General features: G+C 41.3%; 1 protein-coding gene and 1 long non-coding RNA gene across 4 annotated transcripts in view; one reads left to right on the top strand and one right to left on the bottom strand.

Annotated features, from left to right (window-relative positions):
- The window catches only part of LOC100408594 (phospholipid scramblase 1), a 28694-nt gene extending 18285 nt beyond the window's left edge, over window positions 1–10409 (bottom strand). For both annotated transcript variants that reach the window (XM_002759514.7, XM_035278900.3), the window contains exons 1-2: window positions 10141–10409; window positions 1882–1907 (exon numbers count right to left, since the gene is read on the bottom strand). In XM_002759514.7, the coding sequence (XP_002759560.3) occupies window positions 1882–1894 (13 nt within the window). In that variant the 5' untranslated portion in view covers window positions 1895–1907; window positions 10141–10409. The remainder of the gene's footprint in view (window positions 1–1881; window positions 1908–10140) is intronic.
- LOC118148985 (uncharacterized) overlaps window positions 1–18800 on the top strand; it is a 71449-nt gene extending 52649 nt beyond the window's left edge. For both annotated transcript variants that reach the window (XR_004736156.3, XR_004736159.3), the window contains 2 exons: window positions 13829–13927; window positions 14814–18800. This is a non-coding gene — a long non-coding RNA (uncharacterized LOC118148985). The remainder of the gene's footprint in view (window positions 1–13828; window positions 13928–14813) is intronic.
- The last annotated feature ends 627 nt before the right edge of the window (window positions 18801–19427 follow it).

The raw sequence follows: 19427 nt of genomic DNA, 5'->3' as shown, positions 1-19427 counted from the left end.
AATTCCTCATCATTCTATCCCAACCATTCTCTTCTATTTCTCAGCATTAAATGACTGACCTCACTCCCTAGTTCTCTAGCTAATAAAGCCTTGCCTGCAGCCCCTACTCCCAACTTGAGTTGGAAACAATAGCATCAGACTCAGAATAGATTTCAAGAAAACACTTTGCAAGCCTGAAGTAAAGATTTAACCTTGACAGTTACATCACATTGTGATACCTCTTAATAAGCAACATTGTTTGAATTCTAGAACATAGAACACACACATACACATATCCAGGAGCAGACAGATTCAAGAAATCATGAGCTCATAATCTCTGGGCTTTTGGTGCCAAAGCAATGATTCTGATTTCAGGAATTCCAGGGGGAATTTATACAAGGAGAATAAGTGAATGAGCAGAGGTGTTCAAGTAGAACAAAGAGCATGTTAATTATGGTTTGATTTTTGCATTAAATGCAACTTAAAATAGCTTATAAAAAATACAAGTCTATCACATTGTCTTAAAGATATTTTATTTTTAATGTCTACCTGTATGTATATATACATATATATACATTAATTCATACACATATACACATTTTATTTCTATTTATGCAAATGTATGCTTACATGCCTACAGTTATATATACAAAACTGAAGAGTTAATAGTATATATTAACTATGACCATGACCAGATAAAATTGTCTAAATTGAGTGGAATCAACTTAAAGCTTGTGGCACATAAAACAGTGTAATTCTATATAAATTTACATTTAAAAAGCTTTGAGTTTTGTAAGTAAAAAGAAAATTTTAACAGTTCGCATGGGAAAAGCAAGGGGTCTAGTCCTGGAGATTATTTAATATATCTAATAAAGACTGACACTATAGTGACAGATAAATCATTTTGTTACCTCACCAAAGATAAAAGAGAGAAAAAAGAAAAGCATTTCAGAAAAACAGGATTTAATTTTTGATTTTAATTTTTCCTATGTAGTGGGAATTTTGAACAATTTCCTTAGGTAGTGGTGTCCCTCTTCAAAACCATCATATCTAAATAAGACAAAGTCTTTTATTACTTTGCTTGATAAATATCCATCTTAGAATTTTCCTGAGAGAAAAAAAGCCAGAACATAATTATTATTATTTATTTAAACCTACACACATGTGTATGTGATGAAATATACGTTGAAATATGTATCTGAGAATTTATTACAATGAACTGAAATCTTATCTGTTAATTAGTATGACTTAAATAATCTTTATACATATAAAATACACAGAGAAAAGAGAATATTGTTCTGGCTTGAATATACTATATGTTTTAGAACATATTTTCCAATAAATCTAAAATTTCTTAGCTCTCCAAAAGCTTTTCTTACTTTGTTTTTTTTTTTTTCTTTTTTTGAGATGGAGTCTCACACTGTCGCTGGGCTAAAGTGTAGTGGCACCATCTTGGCTCACTGCCACCTTCATCTCCCAGGTTCAAGCAATTCTCCTGCCTCAGCCTCCCAAGTAGCTGGGATTATAGGCATCCACCACGATGCCCAGCTAATTTTTTTGTATTTTTAGTAGAGACAGGGTTTCACCATGTTGGCCAGGCTGGTCTTGAACTCCTGACCTTGTGATTCACCTGCCTCGGCCTCCCAAAGTGCTGGGATTACAGGTGTGAGCCACCATGCCTGGCCAAGGCTTTTTATTTTTAATGAAGAACCTAGTGGTAGTAATATTTTTGCACTTCTTCTCTATAGTCAAAATACTGAGCTACATTGTATTCTGGAGTACAAACAACAGAAAGCAAATTATATACTTTCAGACACTGAATGAAACATTATGAGAAATAACAAATTACTAAACAGGTTAGCATTATAGGGAGGAAAGTAAACATTTAAGTAAATTACTTACGTTTTTTGTCCATGATTTAAACAGTTCTGTAAAAGAAGATCTGACATTAACACACTGTCTGTAAGTTTACAAGTCAAATATAACAGTTGAAACAGGATACTCTAAAACCACCCGGTCACACTCATGGGATATTCCTCTCTATTCATCCAGCCCAGCCTTACCTGGTCATTTAAGCCCTTTGTGCTTAACTGCATTCCCCTTGCTGTGTTTCTGAGCAGGAATTTAGAAATTGTTGGTCAGCTCATGATAGTGAACACATTCTAAAGCCTTTTGAGATGAGGGTCCAGTGAGGCAAAAAGCTGTAAAGATACACTATGAGCTAAGACTCCAAATAATAACCAAGCTAAAAACATCAGCCTTCACAACTTGCACAGTCTAAAGGAAGTGAGTGTGGTCAGTTCCCAGCCTCTGGACTTGAGCCCCAGGAATGTTCCAGCAGGAGAGGGAAAAATGTTAAGTATCAGTTCATACTACTGCAGTTATCTTGGGAAGTGTAGGTCTTGTGGAAGTGTTCTTTGCAAATTTCAGAAGGCCTGACACTTACTCTATACATTCGGAGACTTTTTTTTTTTTTTTTCAGAGAACCCACTCAGGAGTTGTCACAGCCATAGCATCTTGACCACCAAAGTGAAACTTTGTACTCAGTATTTATACAGAAACATAATAAGCAGCAAACATTCTACTCAATACTTTTGCCCTCCAGTGCTTTTACTCAATCCCAGTCTTTCCCACTACTATCCATTCACTACTTTTTCCATCTCCTGTAAATCCTAATGCCCTTCATCTCTTAATGACAAGGCATCAGGCAAAAATCTGTTACCCCACAGTTTTATCTTGGACCCACACATGCTTACACAAACTTTTCCCTTCCCAGGCCCACTCCTGTGCTGGCAATTCTTTAAACCAACTTCTCCTACTGTGCAATCCTAAGTGGTTAATAAGTCAACTGATCCCTCTACATGCTCAACTAAAATCTAGAGTTCCAGAGAAGAATCTGCCTCCCTCCTGAAACAGCAAGGAACTCTGGAACTCTAGATTTTAGTTGTAACAGCAAGGAGGGAGGTAGAAACAGCAAGGAGGGAGCCAGGGGTGGTGGCTCATTCCTATAATGCCAGTATTTTGGGAAGCTGAGGCAGGAGGATCACTTGAGTTCAGAAGTTTGAGACCAGCCTGGGCAACATGGAGAGACCTTGTCTCTACTAAAAAAAGAAAAGAAAAGAAAAGAAAAAAAAATAGCCAAGCATGGTGGCATGTGCCTGTAGTCCCAACTACTTGGAAGGCTGAGGTGGGAGGAATGCTTGACCCTGGGAAATTGAGGCAACAGTGAGATATGATGACATCATTGCATTCCAGCCTGGGTGACAGAGCAAGACTGTGTTTCAAAATAAATGTGTTTTATTTTTTTGTTTTTTGTTTTTATCATTGCCAACTTTAAGAACAAAATTGGTTGAAAAATTCAAAATAGGTTTATATGGTTCTGAAATAAATCAAAAGGTGTGTTTGTGTTACTGATTTAACTTCCCAGATTTTTTTAGGACAATAGGAACCCCAGTTTGCATAAACTGGTCAGAAATGAATTCTGTGGACCTCATCAAGCCACAAAGGTAGAAATGTTAAAGTTTATACTTTTCTGCAATTAATCTATAAGGTGAACAAGAAACCAATAAACACATGGAACTAAAATAGACTAAAAGTTTGCAAGACTACATTTGTGCTTTTGATTCCATATGAAGAGCTGTATAAAGGAGATTAAATTCATACATTTAAGAGGACATGATCTTTGTCAACCTCAAATTTCTACCATCAAAGACTGTACTTTAAAATGCCAAATTCCTAAAAATATGCTAAAAGTACTTTAATAGATATATCAGAAAATACTAATACATTCCAGATTAGAAATAGGTAGTATTCTTTAATTAACACACTGGACTACACATCTCTAAAGTCTTTATCTGACCCTTGCTTCTTATAGGATCCCACTCTATAACGTGCTTAGCTTAAAAAAAAAAAATTCTATGGCCTTTAACCAATTTTAACAGAACTTTTAAGAAACTAGTGTTTCAGTTATTCTCACCTTGCCTACAATGTCAGGAAAGCGCTAAATGTCTAAGGATAAATCCTAAATAAAATAAAAGAGAAAAAACATAGGCAAGGTTTTATCTCTCTCTGTCTCTCTCTTTTTTTTTTTTAAACAGACTATTGAATTGGAAAAAAATCATAGTTTCTGGATTGCAAATCTATACATCTGAGACAGAAAATTTTTCTCATAATTTTACAAATTTTTTTTTCTTAGCATTTGGTTGTTTTAGGCTTTCAAGTTCCATGCAAGCCAGAAATAAAGGATGTTCTGCAAAGATAGAGAATTCATTAACCAATGCTATGTATCCTGGTAAGCAGTGGTCCCCAATCTTTTTGGCACCAAGGACTAGTTTCGTGGAAGACAATTTTTCCATTGCCCAATGGAGCAAGGGATGGTTTTGGGATGATTCAAGCTCATTACATTTATTGTGCACTTTATTTCTATTATTATTACGTTGTAATATATAACAAAATAATTATACAATTCATTATAAGGTAGAATCAGTGGGAGGCCTGAGCTTGTTTTCCTGCAACTAGATGATCCCATCTGGGGGTGATGGGAGACAGTGACTGATCATCAGGCATTCGAGTCTCATAAGGAGTGCACAGTGTAGATCCCTCACACACGCAGTTCACAATAGGGCTCTTGCTTTTATGAGAATCTAATGCCCTGCTGATCTGACAGGAGGTGGAGCTCAGGCAGTAATGTGAGCGATAGGGAGCAGCTGTCAATACAGATGAAACTTCGCTCATTCACCTGCTGCTCCCTTCCTGCTATGCAAGCCCATCCTAATAGGCCACAGACTGGTACTGGTTGGTGATCCAGGGGTTGGGGACCCAGCTATTAAGAATAGGTGGAGGATCTTAAGCAAGGAGTATCATGAGTTTCAAGTCCTTGCCAAATGTGTACCAACCACAGAAATCCAGGAAGGGAAAAAAAGCTGATTCAAAAACAATGACAATTTGTTTATATTTGCTCTTTTTTCCCCACTTGATTACATTATTTTTCATCCTAAAAGATAAGCTAGTGAGGATGAGAACATACTGGCAAAACTACTGCAGAATAAAATCTGAGTCTTTGCTTTACTATAGGTTTTAGAATTTTGGCATTTACCTAATATCTCAAGCATTGAAAATGGCATGTAATAAGCTCAGGTGCAAAATGTTAAGTATTCCTTGTATCTGTCCATGTGCCAAGTAGATAAAGTACTGTGTGCCAGGTCACTAAAGTCATCCACTATGTGGTTGCCTACATTCCTCTTTGCTGTTCCAATGATCCCTTGGGGTTTCTCAAGCTTAATGAATATATTTCAAGATGTATGTCACTCAGTTTGGGGAATAACTAGTTGTGTCCTGAATGAATTAATTAATGAGTTAATTAATTTAGCATAACTCATAAATAATGGCTTCTACCACACTTATTTTGTTTTTAATTTCATAAATACTTCAGAGAAAGAGAAAATTATCTTTATGGTGTACCAAAAAATGTACTAAAGTTATGAGGTATACTGTACCATTGGCATAACAATTACTCCAGGATGAACAAAGAACTTCAAATACAATCTGATTTTTCTAACTCTGTTAAATAAGACTTTGAAGGAAACGAAGGCATCATATATTATTTGCACATAAGTACACTTCTGTTAAAATTTTTCTACCAGAAATCATAAGTCTCCATTGCTTCTCTGGACTTCTTGATGACTGACTGTAAACCTCTACTACCAGGAAGAGGAAGTAACAGCACAGGGGATTTCCAGTTCTACCTTCACAATTCACATTACAGAGAAACTCTTTTGACCCATCTCTTGAGGTCACGACATTTTTATCTTACTGCTTTCAAAAAGTATTAATGTAAAATCTGGAACTGAAAGGGGAAGCAGACTTAATTTTGAAAGTTCCTAAAACTAAAATTTGGTTACCCGCACTAGATAAGGGTTATTTATTTAAATTTACTTGTTAATTGCCTAAGAACAACCTCCCCTACTTATTCCCTCTAAACACAGAATAACAGTTTCACATTCTCTTCAAGCCCCAAGATAGGGATACATGTTTTGAATTATTTTACCTAAATTCTACTGCTCTGAAAACAATCACAAGAATTCTAGGTCCCTAACTTCCTCCCAATAAGTGAGAACAAGATACTAGACAAGAGGGAAGGCAGGGATTTTGAGTAGGTCAGGGAACATTACAGAGGTAAGTCACAAATTAAATAATTTCCTTGTCATTTGGGCAATGTTTGTAGGTAAATTTGATACATTTCAAAATGTCTTGTTGACATCTAAGAAGGAAAAATATTCATCTGTTGAACTCTGGTTTTGGTAAAACTTAAGTGTAGAAAAAAATTATACATTTACACAAATGTGTGGGGCAAGCAGGTGGTGAGGCTTTGAGTACCCAGCACATCATACCTGTAAGATATGGGAATGCAGTGAGGTGATCGAGGCTGATTATAAATGCAAAGTACCTGGTAACAAGGAGTCTTCCCATAAAGATCCTCTTGTGTATTTTATGCTTAAACAAAATAAATAGGCTTAAAACCAATTTGGGATAGCTTTTATAGCATTTTATATTAAACCTTGAATTAAAATGTAGATGATATGTCAACTAAAACCAAGTGAGATGATAGTGATCAAGTGTTCTACAAAACTAAAAAGTAAACCAAAGAGACAAAGGAAACAAATACTAAAGCAGTTATTCTCATTTGATTGCTTTATTCTTCGAAAAGCCTTTCCTGACAACCCAGAGCTCTCTCACAAATTTGAGTTGTTTCTTTCCTTTCCTCCTAATAAATGATGAAACTAAACCCATAGAAGTAAAACTGATTTTGATGCGATACAGCTCACTAAAGAGCTGAATTAAGATTATTAATAATTCATATTCTTTGCACCAATGTCTCTGATTCACTGAAAAAATGAAAACTGACAACCTTCAGTGAAATTTGTTAAAAGACTCTCTTAAGGTATCTTTCTTAGGGAAGATAGAAAAGGCTTGAAGTTCAATTTACTTTTGTGCCACTTAGCTTTAACTAGGCCAGGTGCTATGGTTAGAATGTGTGACCAAAGTTCATGTGTTGGAAACTTAATTTCCAATGCAACAGTGTTGGGAGGTGTGACCTAATAAAATATGATTAGGTTATAAACACTCTACCTGCATGAATAGAATAATGTTATCTTGGGAGTTATTGCCAGAGTAGGCCTGTAATGAAATCAAGCTCCAGGCTCTCCTGCTGTCTTGCCCTTCCACTTTCCACCATGGGATGATGCAGCAAGAGGACCTTCACAAGATGCAGGCACCTTGATACAGTCATGCACCGTAACAACAGTTCACATATATGATGGGGGTCCCATAAGATTATATTCCATATTTTTACTGTACCATTTCTATGGTTCGATATGTTTAGATACGTAAATACTTAACATTGTATTATACTTGCCTACAGTATTTAGTACAGTAACATGTTATACTGGTTTCTAGCCAGGAGCAATACTTTATTCCACAGAGTCAAGGTCTGGTAGGCTATCTGCCATCTCACTGGTCATTCCTTTTCTTGAATGAGCCAAGTTCCCTCCAGCCCAGGACTTCTACCTTTGAAGTTCCCTCTATCTATAATGCCCTACACCACCCCACTCACCCACACGTCCATAGACTAGTTTATTTGAGACTTCCTTCAGCTCTCAATCTGACTTTCTCAATACCCCCCACCCCACCACTCCAGCCTAAATAGTAGGCTGTACTATCCAGGATTGTGTAAGTAAACTCTATAATGTTCTCACCACCACAAAATTGCCTCATGATGCATTTCTCAGAACATATTCTTGTCTTTAAGCAACACACGATTATGTTGGACTTCTAGCCTCCAGAACTGTAAGAAACACATTTCTGTCCTTTATGAATTACCAAATCTCAGGTAGTCTGTTACAGCAGCAGACAATATATGGAGACATCATTTTTTTCCTAATCACTTATTTAAAAACATGGAAAATTGAAGAGTGCAACTATTAGTTCTGATTAAAAGTTGTTTTGGCTTTTTAATTTAACACTATTTAGGGCAATGCTATTGAATGTGTATATATAGATACACATATATACATATAAAAATACTTCTTACGTAAATATTCACTAAATATAAAGCTTGGATGGTTTTAAAGGAATTAATCGAAGGCAGAGACCATGCAAGGCACTATACCAGGCACTGGAGCACAATATCTTGACACTAAGGGAGACAGACAATTAAGAATTAAATATATTATTAAAAATACTCTAAGTGCTATAGATAACAATAATGTTGCTGTAAGAAAGGGTTATGGTTTTTAAGTTACCACTAACTTCGACGGTGGTAGGGGTTTAATAAAAGTCAGACTGGGAGCTGAAGGAAATCTCAAATTGACTAGTCTATGGAGGTATGTGAGTGGGGTGTTGGAGGGCATTACAGATAGAGGGAACTTCATAGGTAGAATTCCTGAGTTGGAAGAACTTGCCTCATTCAAGGAAAGGAAGATCAGTGAGGTAACAGAGCAAAAGAGGGAAAGATTCTTAGAGATGAGGATGGAGAGGTACACAAGGGTCTGCTCACACACAATTCATGTCTCTCCACCTGTACTCTAAGCTCCTTTGCAGATCTAAAGGCAGTTTGATCTGTAAACCAGCTCTTTTACATGCCACTTTTCTATCCAACTGCAGAAATCCACTCATTTCCCTTTATTTGTATTTTTCATTTCCCTGCATTTTCTCATTGTTCAAAGCTCTACTATTGTTGTGAACAGGGTAACATTAAGAGAGGTTTGTACTTAGGAAAAGCTCAAGAAAGGAGCCCCCAAACTGCCTAACGCTTTTAAGTGTTACTTGTAGTAACTATGTATCTCAACGTGATAATCAAGAAGAAACAACGACTGCCTCTGTACCTGGAACTGGGAAGTGGCCATGCCAAGACTTCCAGAAATAACAGTGCATGAATGAAACCACATGGGAACCAGAGAGGCAGCTTGGAGAAGCCGGAACTTTGTCAAATATTTAAAATAATAAAAGCTAACTTTCACTGAGTACTTTCCGTAGTTCCAGGCACTGCTCTAAGAACTTTACATTAACACATGTAATACTCTGTAGCTTTTAAAATAGTTACACAGTTTCAGAGATGAGACAATGGAAAGAACTAACACATGTAATACTCTGTAGCTTTTTTTTTTGTTTTTTGAGACGGAGTTTCGCTCTTGTTACCCAGGCTGGAGTGCAATGGGGCCATCTCGGCTCACCGCAACCTCCGCCTCCTGGGTTCAGGCAATTCTCCTGCCTCAGCCTCCTGAGTAGCTGGGATTACAGGCACGCGCCACCATGCCCAGCTAATTTTTTGTATCTTTAGTAGAGACGGGGTTTCACCATTTTGACCAGGGTGGTCTCGATCTCTTGACCTCGTGATCCACCCACCTCAGCCTCCCAAAGTGCTGGGATTACAGGCTTGAGCCACCGTGCCCGGCCTACTCTGTAGCTTTTTAAATAGTTACACAATTTCAGAGAGGAGACAATGGATAGAACATAAAGGAAGAAAGTAGCTGACAGTCCACAGATGTGAAGTAGTAGAGGCCATATTTCAAGTCGGGTAGCCTGACTAGAGCCAAGGGTCTTAGCAACTGTGCCATCTACCGCCGCCATCTATTCCAAGCTGGTATTGTAGAGGGCCTAGCATAGGTGTGGGCTCCAGGCGGACTTCAGTGAATACTTACTCGTAAATGACAGCTTGCAGACTGTATTAACCGTCCCTTCTAATAGCCCCACTATGCTGGCACATGCTCCTGAGCCCAGCCTCAGCCCAGGATTCAGGGCTGCTCTCTCCCTGTAAAGCAGTGTAGCTAAGGGGAAGCTGAGCCCCGTGAGGTGTTTTTCAGGCAGGACACCCCTGGTCATTGAAATGGTTCCGGGGTGAGCCAGGGTGCCGCTGGGTGGCCTCGGGCCTCTGGCCGAGTACCTGCGCCACTTCCAGGGTCCCTTTCAGAGGCTGCTTGCATTTCTGGACCCAACCTTCACCCCACATCCTCCACCCCCAGAGCAGCAAACACTACCCACGGGCCGTCGCGCCGGCTCTCCGTAAGTTGCCCTCCACACCTGACCCTGGCCCTGACCAGAACTGGCCCCGCGCAGTTCCCGCGCCCGCGTCCCGGGAAGCGGCAGAAAAAGCCGCCCGCGCACCTGTGGCTGCCGCTGTTTCCGCTCCCGAGAGAGCCAAGGTCCAGAGAGCAGGGTCCAGGTGGTGGCTTCCTCTCCCACCCCTCCAGACTGCCTGGCACAGCCGCTGCGCAAACTGCTCCAAAGTCAGCAGGAAGGGAGTCTGGGAGTAACCTTCGCAACAACAGCCGCGGCTCCCGGTTTCGTTTCCTGGATCTTATGTACACAACGCGGCTTCATTTCCCTGGTCCCTGCGCTGGCGCCCGGGTCCCGCGGGGCTGCTGGAGGAGGAGGAGGAGCCGGAGGAGGGACTGCAGCCACCACCTACTGTGTGGCCCGCCTCCTCTACCCCCGACTCGCTTTCTTGCTCCTCGGAGAGGCTCCGGAAACGTTTGTCCTTAAGGGCAGAGATGAACTGGGACCTCGACACCAGCTGGAACTGAAAATCATCAGCTGGGGAGTGGCCTCCCCCAGGAACTTTCTTCACTCTGGCTTCGACCTCTATCCTTCGGAAGCCCGAGGCTTTTCAAGGCGAGGGAGCAGGGGCAGTTTAGACGACTAAAGAAGAGGGGTCAAGATTGTTTTTCTTTATGGTGCCTTTTCTTTCTTGCTGTCTTTCTCTTCCTTTCCTTCTATTAAATTTTGTTATATTTTTAAAATCTGTTTTTAAGCAGTTATTTGAATGTTTCGAAAGCTCCCTTTATTTTTTAAAATGAATATTGTGCCTAGATCTTTTTTAAACTAGTTTTTATTGTGTGTATTTAAATTATGTGTATGACATATCCATCAACTCCTGTAATTGCACATTGCCGCCCGTGGGGCAAGAGCAGCTATAATCTACTCATTTATCATCAATCCTGAATACCACTATTGTTAACTATAGTCCTCATGTTGTACATTAGGTCTTTCCATTTGTTCCTCCTACAAGTTTGTACCTTTGTATTTTTTGACCTAAATTTCTCCATTGCTCCTGACCCCACTTCAACCTGGATGACCCTGGATAAACCAATGGTTCCCAACCTTTTCGACACCAGGGACCAGTTTCATGGAAAATAATTTTTCTATGGACCAGGGTTGGTTGGTGGCAGGTTTCAGGATGATTCAAGCACATTACATGTATTGTGTACTTTATTTCTATTATTATTACGTTGTAATAAAATATAATGAAATAATTATACAACTCACCATAATGTAGACTCAATGGGAGCCCTGAGCTTGTTTTCCTGCAACTAGAGGGTTCCATCTGGGAATGAGAAGAGACAGTGACACCGTAAGTATGTTGCTTACGTCCAGTCTACTCTGTAATCTTGTTTTAGTTGTTGCAGAAAATCCTGCTTCACGAAGATAGGATGTTGAAAATGGAAGCAGGCTCTTCAGTGCTTTTGTGGCAATCTCAGGATATTCCGCCTTGACTTTAATCCAGAATGTACAGATATGAAGCTGTCTCAAAATCCTTTTTTTTTTTTTTTTTTTTTTTTTTGAGATGGAGTCTCACTCTGTCGCCAGACTGGAGTGCAGTGGCACGATCTCGGGTCACTGCAACCTCCGCCTCCCAGGTTCAAGCAATTCTGCTGTCTCAGCCTCCCGAGTAGCTGGGATTACAGGCACCCGTCACCACTCCCAGCTAATTTTTTGTAGTTTTAGTAGAGGCGGGGTTTCACCATGGTGGCCAGACTGGTCTAGATCTCTTGATCTGGTGATCCACCCTCCTCAACCTCCCATAGTGCTGGGATTACAGGCATGAGACACTGCACCCAGCCTCAAACATACTTTTAAGGCCACCATCATTTGTGATCTCAAGCAATTGATCCCCTTCTAGTGGGGACACAGTCGATTCACCTAGCTTATTCACAAATGGGTCATGGAGACATTCATCCCAGTTCAGGGTTCTTTTGTGGTTGGGACGTAATGCTTAAACTCTTCTGAAAGCTGAGCTGGGTGATCATGCACCAGCTGAGAGAAAGAAGTCCCTGGCTCAGTCTCTTTCAAAATCTCTGCTAATGTTTGAAACATGTCAAAAATCCCAAGGTTTCACACCTCCATAATTCCAGTTTGGCTTTTGATGCAGCCACTTTATCTGCTGACTTGAACACAGTTGTCCTTCTCCCCTGAAGTGACAGGTTGAATGTATAGAGCAGGTTGAATATGCCACACAAGTAAGCAAGTTTTGCAATGCATTCTGTGTCACTGAAATGTGTCGCCAGTGGTGACCATTTTTCTAAAAGAAATCTCTGGAGCAGCTCTCATAATTTGAAAATTCTGGCCAGTGACCTACCTTTAGAATGCCGCCTCACTTCTGTGTATAAGAGAAGACATTTGTGCTCTGTGCCCATCTCCTCACAGAGCTGCACAAACAGATGTGAGTTAAGATAATGTACTTTCGTGTGGTTGATAATTTTTGTCACATCCTGCAAAATGTTAAGTTCAGGTGAGATTTTTCAGCTAGCCAGCATTTTTGTACGGATGATATAGTGCGTGTGTATATTCACATACTTGTCTCTTTGACCAGAGTAGTGAAATCAGAAAGCCATCCAGTCATGGCAACCGCTCCTTCCACGCATATACCTGCACATATTGACCAATTCACTTTTCCTGATCTGTAGTCATTTAAAGAGTTAAATAGTTCTGCAGCTGTGGTTTTGATTGGCAACAAAAGCTCACATAACACATCCTTGTGCACATACTTCCTGAAAAATAAATCATACACACAAAAAGCATTGTTGCTCTGTTGTCAGCATTGGTAACCTCATCAACCTGGTTTACATATCACGGTGACTCATTAATCCTCTCTAACAATTGTGCCTCGATATTGTCTGCTACTTCATTAATTCATCTAGTTTTGGTGCTAGCTGAAAGAGGAGTATGTGCCATGTTTTGAACTGCAGCCTCTCCTAAAAGTTCATGACAAATGTCCTTAGCAGCAGGCAGGATCAATTCTTCACCAATAGTAAAGGGCTTCTTTGCTTTAGCAATGTAGTTAGCTACTAAGAATGATGTGCTCAGTGAAGATATATTTGGTGACATGATGGCCTTCAAAAATTGCTTCGATGTTCATGTTTTCATTTTTTTTTTTTCCACAAAAAACTCCAAAGGCTTGTCTTTTAATGCAGGGGGCTTGGTCTCCATGCGGTGAAGCAGTTTTGAAGATTTCATAGCATCATTGGATAGCTGGTCACCAAATATTATACAAAGCAGGCTTCGAGAATGTGAACCATCTGTTGTAATAAACCTGTAATTTCAGTAGTACTCTGGGTATTTTCCTTTAAATGCAGCTTTCTTTTGTTCTGCAGTCTTAGAGTCTTCTGCTGTCTCATCATTGGGTCTTTCTCCATTTTCAAAGAAGCTGTCCAGTGATATTTGTTTTTCACTCATTTTGGCTAGGGTTAGCTCGTGGGCTTAGCAAAACTGTGACTAAGACAAGTGCACAGCATGGGAAAGAGGTGCAGATGAAAGCCGTAAAATAATGGCTGGGGCATGCACAGACTAAAATAATTGTTGATTCTGACTTAAAACCTGCCACCAGGTGCAGTTATACAATTGAAGTACATCAATTTTCCACTATAAAGCCTGACACCAGATGCATCTTAATTGTCAGTTGTCACTTGCCACTTGCCCCTCACTGGTAGGGTTTTGATGTGAGTCTATAAGCAATGTATTTATCATGGTCTCTGTGCAGTCAAAACTCTCTACTAATGTTAATCTGTATTTGCAGCTGCTGCCCAGCACTAGCATCACTGCCTCAGCTCCATCTCAGATCATCAGGCATTAAATTCTCATAAGGAGCATGCACCTAGATCCCTCCCATGTGCAGGTCTGTGGCCTGGGGCTTGGGGACCCCTGCTATAAATCACTATTGTATATATTTGACCTTTTCTTTTCTTAATTTCAGCTATAAGTGAGATCATGCAAAAAAATTTTTTTCCATATCTGGCTTATTTCATTTAGCATAATGTCCTCCAGGTCCATCAATGTGATAGCACCCGGCAGGATTTTCTTCTTTTATAAGGCTAAGATTCCATTTTGTGTGTGTCTCTGTGTATGTATACACATACAATGGAGTATATGTATATTCCTTTATACATTTGTCCATTGATGGACACCTAGATTGTTTCCATATCTTGCCTATTCTAAATAATGTTGCAATGAACATGGGAGTGCAACTATCTTCAGGAGATGGTAATTCCATTTTCTTTTGGTATATACACAGAAGAGGGATCTCTGGGTCATATGGTGGTTATATTTTTAATTTCTGTAGGAACCTCCATACTGTTTTTCATAATGGTGGCACCAGTCTACATTCCCACCAACAGTGCACAGGGATTCTCTTTTCTCTATCCCCTTGCTGACACTTGTTATCTCTTGTCTTTTTGATTATACCAATCCCAACGGGTGTGACATATTATTTCATAGTAATTTTGATTTGCATTTTTCTGATGAATAGTGATATTGGGCACTTTTTCATATGGCCATCTGAAGAAGTGACTATTCTTATGTTATTTTTGAAGAAGTATCTAGTCCATTTCCCATTTTAAAAATTGGGTTATATAGAATACATGAGGAGGTTAATCCAGAAATAACATCTCCGTGCTGACCTTGCAAAGGAAGAAACTAGCCTTACCAAAGAATTTTAATTTTTTGATTATATTACTAACACAAAATCTCTCTCTGTCTCTCTCTTTTTTTTTTTTCTGAGACAGTCTCACTCTGTCACCCAGACTGGAGTGCAGTGGCACAATCTCAACTCACTGCAACTTCTGCCTCCTGGGTTCAAGCAATTCTCCTGCCTCAGCCTCTTAAGATGATTTCTCAGCTAAATGTTGAAAGAAGAGTAGAAGATATCCACAAGCAAAAGGCAGCAACACAAAGAAAGGCCATGGTGTATCTTAAGAATGCAAGCAGTTAAATATGACTGCAGTGCAAGATGGAGCAAGGTATGGAGTTTACAGAGACTCCTGATTTTGAGGAAGAGAAAATTAACTGTGGATCAAAATTATTGTTTTCTCTTTCATGGATAGAATTGTTGCTGACAAGTGGCTGTCTACCTGGGACTGTATTTCCTTACATAGAGGTGTGGTCACATGACTGAATCCTAGTCAATTAGAATGTGAGAAGAAACAAGTGTTTATGTGACATGGTAAAAAGCCCCATAAAACTGCATACCTCAGCCATACCTCAGTTTTCTGTTGAAACTGCTATCTATAACCCAAATGTGAATAAGTAATTCAGGACTGTGATCCCCACCCTATCCAGACAATGTGTAAACAAATGCTAATCTTAGCTTTTGTGAACCACTTAAGTAACAATCAGAATGTCAAATAGTCCCCTGGCCCTCGGAATGTCCGGAATCCCCTCACCCTCATCTCCACCCAGAAGGTGATTTGCAGAATCCACTAGCCCTCAGAATGTCTGAAGCCCCTCACCCCCATCCCTGCCCCTCACCCTCACTCCCAAGGTAATTTTTACCGGTATAAAAGGTCTTGTCACCCTCTTTTACGGGGCCACGGGTAGGAGAGATGTGAGTCCTCTGTGGTCGCCAGCAATAAACCCTACAATTTGGCATACTTTTGTCTTGGTGTTGACTTTCTATGCTCAGTCTGGTATAACATTTGGAGGTCCCACCGAGATCTATTTTTCATCACCAGACAAAAGCCATCTCAGAGTCTCGCCCAGCTAGCCTTTCCCACCTCAGAAGCCTCTAGGGGAGGTGCCCCCTGAGCTGTCTCAGAGCCCTGGAGCACCACTGCAGAAGAGTGCCCACCGGGCTGACGTTCACCCAAAATTCTTCAGGGTCCTAAAAGCCTCTGGAGGTAAGTTTGGTTTGGAATCTGGGAACTAGTTCAAAGGAAGGGCCTGAGTCAGGAGACTGACGAGTCATTGCAACTCTGACCTGGCAAGCCTCACCGAGACATCGCTTGAGGTTTCTGGTGGCTGGCATAGTGGGTGTCAGCCTTCTGGTGGCTGGCATAGTGAGTGCCAACCTTTTGGTGGCTGTCATAGTGGGTGGCAGACTTCTGGTGGCTGTTGCAGTGGGTAGCAGCCCTCTGGTAGCTGGTATAGTGGGTATCAGCTTTTGGTAGCTGGCATAGTGGGTGTTAGCATTCGATTGTTTTCCGTAACCTCATTGTGAGTGAGAGAGTGTGTGTGTATATATGTAGTCCCACAGCTGAAAGCTATGGGGCTTGAGTGGGCCTTCACCCGTGGTTCCACTGGAGCGTCATAAGGCATAACGGTGATTCACCTCAGAGCTGTCCTACTCGGACTTCCATCCTGAGGTGACCAGGCCCAGGGATTATACAGGTACACCTTAGCCAAGACGCACCTGAAACATTCATCCGGGGACGTGGCCGGGTAACTGATTGGCCCCCCTTTGGGGAGGCTCCCACCCTTTGTTTGTCACTCTTGTATGTGGTCCTGTCTGTAAATTTGTCAGTTTTATTAGACTCCGGCTAGCAGACATACACTGGGTTCAGGCCATCTTTCCTTGAGGTAGGGGATATTTTACAGTGGTTGACAAACCACTGGATGCAGGGAACTTTTATTGATTATACCCCTGCAGAGATTACTCTCTTCGCCTTTTTTCTCATCTTCTTCTTCTATCACTGAAGCCTCACTCTTTCTTCCTCCACCATGTGGCAGATAGTCTTAACTTTAGTTGTCTTTATTTTCTTCCTTGTTATGATTATTGTGGCCTGTAAATTCTCCCAGCCACCTCGACCGGGAAAAGAGTATTTTTGCCCATGCTGTGTCTGAGTCCATGTTGGGAAGGCAGTTGTGCCCTCCACACCTCGGAAATAGTTTCTTTGGGGTTGTAGGAAACAAAGTCCCAGATCAGGGTCTACGAGTGCTCTTTGTCAGGCTGGGACGGAAAACTGGTAACTGCCTATTCTGTCAGAAAAGTGTCCAATGTTGTTATGGGCAGTGTCCGGTGGTGCATCACAGGGAGGCATACTGGCATCATCCCAATTGTTGGAAATTCGGGTGCCATAGATCACTGAAGACAGATTGGCAACTCTTTTGCTCACTCTATGAATTGTGGTGGGTACAAAATACACACCCAGTTGATCTATTAATTCATCTCTTTTGCCACATCCCCACTTTTTCATGGGCTTTGGATAGGAGAGCCTATGCCTGAGCAGCACTAAACCTCCACAGAGCTTATTCTCGCCAGTTGTGGTTTGCAGAGAGAGAAACCACCACCTTACCCTGGCTCTTACCCCCTGTACCTTTGGATAAAACTAGAGACAGACCCACCAATTCAATTGTTTGGTCCTTGCAGGACCTGGCTGCAGAGGCCCTACTAAAACCTGCTTTAGAGAGGGCAAAATTTGAATTGGAGGCTTTCCAAAACTGGCTATACCAAAGAAAGAGAAAGTAAAAAAAGGAAAGAAGAAAGAGGAGAGAGGAGACAGAGACAAATAAAAGAGAGCAAGGAGAGAGAGAGATAGGGAGACAGGAATTTAATGCTTTTCAGGGTCCCTGTGTCAGGGTGACCAAAAGCTGCATAGGCAGGGAACTCGCAGCCAGCCCAGCGGCTTAGAGCTCAGTTTTTAAACTGACAGGAAAAGTGTTTTTTTTTTCTTTTTTGGCCAGACGCCAGCCCCATCCGCCTTTCAGGCAGGCCACACTGCCTCAGGGTGCAGTATTTGCATCTAAAATCTGGCTTTAAGAACAGCTTTCTAACTCCTTGTAATGCAAGTTACTTGTTAGCACAGTAGTTAAAAATGTAAGGCCTGCAATTGCAAAGTTGTTAGTTCAAATCCTCAGTGAAGCCATTCTTAAATTAGTAAAATCTCTTAAGGGAAAATTCAAAAACTAAAGGAAAAGTCAAATAGGGTCGTCTACCTCCCAGCCTTGTACCCCTCTCCAATGCACGACGGCCAACTTCGAAGTTAGGTTTTCAGTTCAATATGGCATAAAATTAACCCCTGGAGAACTCTGCTTTTTATCTAAACTAGAATGGTCATCCTTTGGAATTAGGTGGCCCGACACTGGGACCTAGGACTAAAAAAAAAAAAAAAAATTACCCAGGCTGTATGAAAAATGGTTGCAGAAACTCCTGGACACCCTGACCAGTTTCTATACATTAACCGATGGTTAAATTTAGTCCCCCAATCCCGCTGTGGCTGAAATACTGCATAAAACAGGCTAGACTTCAGGTCATGTTAGCCGGCCCAAAGAAAGCCCCTTCTGGGCCAGCCATTCTCCCCACCCCAGTGGAGGATCAGGAATTTCCTCCACCCTACTCAATGCCCTCTGAACCAGTGCCTCAGCACCCCCTTGACAGTAACTAAACCTTGTCCCCCTGCACACCTGCAGCGGGGCCGCACACCCACTAGCAGTCCTTCCTCTCCAAGAGGCGCCCCCAACAGAAGAAGACAATTGGGGTCGCCCATTCTTTGTTCACATCCCCTTCTTGTCAAGAGACTTACATAACTGGAAGGTGATAGAAATTAAGGAGAGGGCCAAAACACCAAGTGCTGGCACAGACTTTATTAAGAGCAAGGGAAAATCTGCTGGGCTGCACCCAAAATTGGCACGCAGCACCTGTGGCATGGCAAAGGGGATTTTTTTTACAGCCTGCAAGTGGGCAGATGCCTCCAGTGTGAGGAGCTGTGAAGGAGGAGAGGGGCTGGGGGATTGCTGAGTTTAATAGTTCCTGGGAGGGCTGGGGAACTGCTAACATGGCTAAAGGGGGAGGGTTAGAAACCTGCTGAGATGGGAAATTTCCCAGGAGGGGGTCGTGCTGGGAGGCTGGGGATCTCAAGGTGGTTCTGAGGTTTTACAATCGAGTAAGTTCTGTCAGAAAGCTCAACATCTCCCATTCTCTGAGAACCCCAGGCTTTGACAGGTCTCTTAGAATCTGTACTGCAGACTCATCACCCCACTTGTGACGACTGCCAACAATTATTACTGAGTATGTTCACTGCAGAGGAAAGAGGCAAAATTAGACAGAAAGCTCTAAAAGCCATCATAGGTCCAGGGCGAGGAACAGTAGAAAGAAAAAAAAAAGGGTGGGGGGAACCGAACTAAAAAGGTTTTTTTTTTCCTCTACCTGACCCCAATGGGACCCCAACACCTTAGGGGGGTCACCAGGCTCTGAACACTTTTCACTGGTATCTTTTAGAAGGGGTTGGGGAGTGGCCCGCAAGCCCACTAACCACTCCATGGTAGGGACTGTAAGAATCAGTGGGCCATAAATCTGGCTTTTGTTTCCCAGTCTGCCCCAGACATCAAAAGAAAATTGCAAAAAATTAGAGGGGTTCCAGGGAATAAATTTAGCTCAGTTGTTGGAGATTGCCCAAAAAGTTTTT

This window comes from Callithrix jacchus, chromosome 17 (assembly GCF_049354715.1).
Source record: "Callithrix jacchus isolate 240 chromosome 17, calJac240_pri, whole genome shotgun sequence".
Classification (NCBI taxonomy): domain Eukaryota; kingdom Metazoa; phylum Chordata; class Mammalia; order Primates; family Cebidae; genus Callithrix; species Callithrix jacchus.
This window is presented reverse-complemented; position numbering and strand designations above follow the sequence as displayed.